Consider the following 5874-nt stretch of genomic DNA (forward strand, 5'->3'; position numbering starts at 1 on the left):
TCTTTTGCTAAACTTATACTTTACAAAACTTTCATAGTGCAATTACACTTTATAATTTAAATCAAAAGTTAATTTTTCATACAAAATATTAAAAATTATAAACCTCGTGTTATGACGTCTTAACGGTAAAATGAGTATTCAATATATATTCAATTTAATGCTGGGTTTTTTGAGATTTTTTTTTAATCTTCAAAACGTTTTTATAAAACTTTAAAAAACAAAATAATTCTTTTCGGAAGTCTTTGAGGACGTCCATTGATTTGTGTCATCACAATAGGGGAAAGGAAGATATGAAGTTTAACAGTTATTGATTTAAGGGATGGTTCATAAAAAATTTTGTTCTAGATGTTTTTTTTTGTCAAAAATTTATTAATAGAAATATATATATATATTTTTTTATTTAACTTAAAATTGTCATTTTTAGTTAAATTAAAAAAAAATAGATTTTATAAAGAAAGCATTAAAAGATCTTTTGACTTTAAAAGCAATAAATTTTAATTGATATAAAAATGACTTAACACACCACAACTTATAAATTAGTTGATATTCATATGATATATATTGACTAACTTTAAATACAAAATATACAAAAGTTTTATATTTTCTCAACTGTATTTTATAATATGGTTTTGTGATAAAACTTTGTAATAAAATGTAGTAAGTAAATAAACACGAAGTCTCAATTGAGGAACGTATTGGAATTGAGGAACTGAAAAACTTTTTTAACTGTAAAATAATAAAAATAGTTTAATAAAGCGATTATACAACATACTCAGGCCCGGTTCTAACAGTTTTCTATGTGTAGGCGAGATGCAAATTTGCCGCCGCAAAAATTAAAAATGCAATAATTTCCAATTTGAAGGAAAATAGAAAAACACTGAAAATCAAACTTTAATATATTTTTATTTTATTACGAAAAATTACACGAAAACAAAGTAAATAAAAAAACTGAATTTATACAAAAATAAAAAACAAAACAAATTCCATTCATGAAAAAATAAAAAACAAATCGTAATTAAAAGTGAATTTTCCTAGCTTTTAATTCTGCGAAATCTTTAACCAAATCTTTTATGTCCAAATGATCAGCAATTTCTTTCTCGATGGAAATCGTAGCTAGACCAACTAAACGATCTTGACACATTTGTGATCTGAAATAGGATTTTATTATTTTCAGCTTTGAAAAGCTTCTTTCAGCACTAGCAACTGTGACTGGTAACGTTAGTAGTATGCGAAGAGCTATCGAAAGGTTTGGGAATACTTCGACAACATTAGATGTGTAAATACATTTTAATACACTTTTTGGATCGCTATTGGAAGTATCAAGTCGTCTCCCAATAGCTTTAATTTCATACCAAAGTTCGACCCCGTTGATATCAGATTGGCCATCAGACATAAGCGCTAACTGCAAGTCCTTACAGTGTTTCAATAACTCATCATCCGTAAAGTGTTTGCTGCCGATATTGTAAAGAAACCCAAATAACTCGTTATATTCCGATAATTGCGTAAATCTTTCATTTATTGCTTGAATTGCGATGTCCAATATTCGATTGAAAAAAGATACTCTGAAGTTTTGTTCTGGTGATACTATCGGTTCATCACGACCTTCGTATATATATAATTATTTTCTGATTAATTTGATCAATCGTAGCTCCTGATTTAAGTCTCACCTCCAGATCTCTCCAATTTAGATATGCAGTAGTGTGGCCACTTGATGTTTCATGTCGTTTAATAATAACAGAAATATTTTTCCAATCTCGGCAGCCGTCATGCGATGACAGGGAGAATTTATTCGGACTAAATATCTTACAGCAAAAGCAAAATACAGTGTCTTTCGTAATGGAGTACACCAACCAAGTGCGTTTAATTTTATCGCCATTAGACATTCAGCGATAAAAATGAAAGCTTGAAAATTTTCTACCTTGTTCATCTTTGGGAAATAAAGACGGCAATTTTTGAATTGGACCATACTTCATCAGCAATGCTTTAAATTTACCACCTATTATAGGCCATTTTGCCGGATCATTAAAATTAAGAGGCAAATCTTTATTGGTTTTGGGGTCTTCACCACTTTGATCTTCATTGTTTTCATTTTGTCCTATATCATCGACGTTCTGTACAACAACTTCACTTAAATTGGAGATAAATTCCACTTCATCAACATTTTCTGGTTCTTTAGCAGTTATATCATTTCCAGAATTTCTATATTCATTAACACTAACACTATCCGCATATTCTATTTCTCCACCGCTTTCGATTTCAATTTCAACTTCATTTTGGTTTGAAGTTGAAGCTACTATAGGTGCCAGTGCTTTTTCGCTTGATGACCTGCTCAAAAAGTGCAACAAAGCATTCTTCTGTTTGGCAGAATTTGCTTCACGTTGAAGCCTAATTTTCTTGTATTGTGACCCAGACAAGCGCTGTCTCTTACCACGGTCCATTATATTGTATCGTTTAAAGAATTTAAACTTAAAAAAAATATAGCATTGATACATATACCTAACTTTTTATATTTAATAATAATAATAATAATAATAATGTTTATTCAAATACATGAAGAAAACGAAAAAACAAACTTTAACTACTTACTTATAAAAATTATTGTTAGACAAATATTATTCAATTTATAAAAGGGTATAATAATTTTTTTTTTTTTCAAAGTTAAAGTTCGTTTAGTAATACACTTTTATAACAATTTACAATTGATATCTCAAAGATAACTTCAATAAAATTTTTAAGAAAGTTTCTTAGGAATATTCTGGAACTTTAATTTGCTTAGTCAGCGTATTTTATGAACCAATAGAATTCGTTTGTTTGTATATTTGGCGGTTTGCTAACATCCATCCCTGAAAAAGAAAAAAGAAACTTTTTTTTACTGCTTCTTCTTCGCCAAATCCCAAATGTAAAACATGTATACAAACAAACGCTTTTATTACTATATTATTTATTTGAAAAAATTAGTATGTATTAAAGTTCCCGTAAAATACAACGCCGCCTAAGCAAAAAATTTGTGGACAAATAGGAAATGTTATAATCTACAAAATCCATAACTTTAAATTATAAAAATGGAGTGAGTACGTAAAAGAACTTGGAAATTTTTAAAAAAAACAAAATAATTTCTTGTTACAAAAAAAAAATTAAAAAATTTTTTTTTTTTTGGGAAAACACAAAATAAATTAAGAAAATGCCGCTCTAGAAAAGTGCCGCCGTCGGCTGTCGCCGACGTCGCCTACGCTTAAAACCGGGCCTGAACATACTTCACGTTATCGATTTTAAGACATACGCGAAGTTATCTGTATAAAAACATTTTTCACGTTATCTATGTAAAGACAAACGCCTCGTTTCTGCGTAAAAGCATTTAAATTTAAAAGCATACGGCATTTGATAAATGAAAAACGCATCGTAAAAATTTTTTAAACATTCATCAATAAAACAAAGGTGGCAGTATAGTGGGAACAAAAAATATCTGAGTTTTTATATAAAATTACATATTTTGTGCTTAACGATAAGTAAAACTTTATAGGTTTGCATATTCATAAATAGAAGAAAAGACTTCAATAATTTGCCTAATATATATATTTTTTCAAAAACCGGAGGAAACTACAACCCCATTTAGCAGAAGAGCTTACATTCTCTTGATAAGAGTTGAATCAATTGGCTTATCGAATATCAGTGAGAATGTCTACATCTATGTAAATTTGTACGCAGATGGTATTGAGCAAAGCACTTTTTGAAAATTTCAAAAATCAGGGGGTAAAAATCTGAAAAATGTTTTTTTTCGCTAAATTTATTCAAAGAAATTAAAAAGTCAAGTTCTGACCTGCTCAATACAATCTACATTGTTAGTTAATAAGTAACACATATCAAAATCTATGTATGCCCCAAAGTAAAATTTAGAGAAAAAAGGAAAAAACAAAAAAACCAAAAAAATTTTCAACAAAATTATATTTAAAGTAACTAATATAAAAATATGATTGTAATAAAGTCAAAACAGAAAATGTTTTTAAAAGTTGTTGATTTTTAAAGGCTCATAATCTGAAATAAACTCCACAGAAATACCTGTATTTTCAAAAACAAAATCAATTTCCGTCTTCTTTGAAAGTTCAAATGCTCCAGCTTGAAATGTTTTTGCTGGTTTATTTTTGGCTTTTAAGTACTTTTTTTAATTTTTTGTGTACTTTTTTTAATTTCTTCTATTTTTTGCTATTGTAATTAGTTTTTGCTCTGAATTTAAATACATGTTTCATCAATCTTTAATAGTCCTGCAATTGAATTTAAATCAACCTGAATTCCAAATTTTTTTAATAATGATTGCTATATTTGTCGTACCAGTGTTAAAATAACATTGGTGTTACATACAGCTAACTGAACTTTTTTAAAATTAGCAAATTTTGTTTTTGGACATTTTGACCGAAAAAAATACCATTGATGCATTCATTCTGATTTTGCTTTAAACCTTGAAAGCACCGATTGAGTAGCACATTACTAGACAACATATCAAAAATTGGTTTCAACTCTTTTTTGAAAGCTGCTGGTAACCTGCTTCCCTCATTATAGGTATAGAGAACTTTGGAGTATTGGCACCATGTTGTGAGTCCTTAAGACATAACCTATGTTGCTCAGTAAAACTAGCCATCACATGATTTTTGATGACCATTTTGATGGTCATCAAAAATCATGTGTTTAAGTATTACTCAAATACTAGTTTTCATGGCTTCAAGATTACCTAAGTTCTCTTTGATACATTTTCCATAATATGACTGTATCTTATCTTTTTGCTTATCAGTTATCCGGTTCTTACCACCAACAGATTTTCCATCAAAGTTTTTTACCACAATTTTTTTTTATATTCTCTAGTCTTTTCGAATAAAATAACATTTTTTAAGTTTTATTAGTTTGTCTTGTTTAGATTGTTTATACTGTCGTGTATTTTTGCGTATTGTTTATAAAGTCGTGCGTTTTTGTGTATTTTTTATATTGTCGTGAATTTCTATGTTTTGTTTATGTATATGTATATATATTTTGTGTAACTTTGTGCATCGTTTATATTTTACGCGAACATTTGTGTATTATTTATGTTGACGTGTATTTTTTTTTTGTTGCTAATTATTTTTATTATTTTTGCTATTATTCAAGTTATTATTTTTTGTCTCATCATTTTTATTATTTTTTGTTATTGTTCATCATGTTTTTATTTTGCCTCATCGTAATATTTAAAACTATTCTTTTGTTTTATTTTTTATTTTCTATTATCATTCTGATCGTTAAACGTTGTGTTATCTCATTCACTCATTCATTTGTTTTCTGTCAGTTTAATTCACTTTTTGCCTTTTTTGATCTGCTTGTCTTACTTTTTTAAATATTATTGTTCTTCCTTTTATTTTGTTTTATTTTATTTTGGTCGCTATCTATTAGCCCATCCCATTTTGACCCTCGTGAACAATTTTTATTACGCGAGTGTCATAAAATATTCCCAAGGTATTTTTTTGCTTAATGAAATTTTTTTATTTTAAGGTGAGTTTCCACTCATCCGTTTTTCTACGGGAACGGGAAAGGGAACGGAAAAATAATCACGTGAGCATGCGCAGTTTTCCATAGGACAAATAAAAAATTTGATAACGCATGCTCACGTGATTATTTTTTCCTTTTCTTTCCCTTTCCCGTTGAAAAACGGATGAGTGGAAACTCGCCTTTAGATGACTATTTATACTCGCGCCACTTATTTTAAGTTTAAAGTTTTAACTTTTTTTGAGTTTTTAAGGGCATTTTCAAACAATTGGCGCGCATAGAAATTTACAAATCATTAACTATATAGTATAGTCATTACAAATAATGGAAGGTTTTTATCTATACCGATTGTGCGCATTTTTATTACTA

The 5874-nt window shown here is 28.4% G+C and overlaps 1 protein-coding gene across 1 annotated transcript; it reads right to left on the minus strand.

The window, feature by feature from the left end:
* Window positions 1-884: 884 nt before the first annotated feature.
* Window positions 885-2688, minus strand: LOC136076846 (uncharacterized). Its single transcript, XM_065790448.1, has 2 exons — window positions 2587-2688; window positions 885-2465 (listed from the first exon to the last, which is right to left on the minus strand). The coding sequence occupies exon 2, from the start codon at window positions 2436-2438 to the stop codon at window positions 1884-1886; it is 555 nt and encodes a 184-aa protein (XP_065646520.1). The 5' UTR covers window positions 2439-2465; window positions 2587-2688; the 3' UTR covers window positions 885-1883.
* Window positions 2689-5874: the final 3186 nt, after the last annotated feature.

The sequence above is a fragment of the Hydra vulgaris genome, chromosome 02 (genome assembly GCF_038396675.1).
Source record: "Hydra vulgaris chromosome 02, alternate assembly HydraT2T_AEP".
Taxonomy (NCBI): domain Eukaryota; kingdom Metazoa; phylum Cnidaria; class Hydrozoa; order Anthoathecata; family Hydridae; genus Hydra; species Hydra vulgaris.

Excerpts from the sequence above, each read along its gene's own strand:
- LOC136076846 (XM_065790448.1), bottom strand. The coding sequence starts at position 2,438 with ATGGACCGTGGTAAGAGACAGCGCTTGTCTGGGTCACAATACAAGAAA.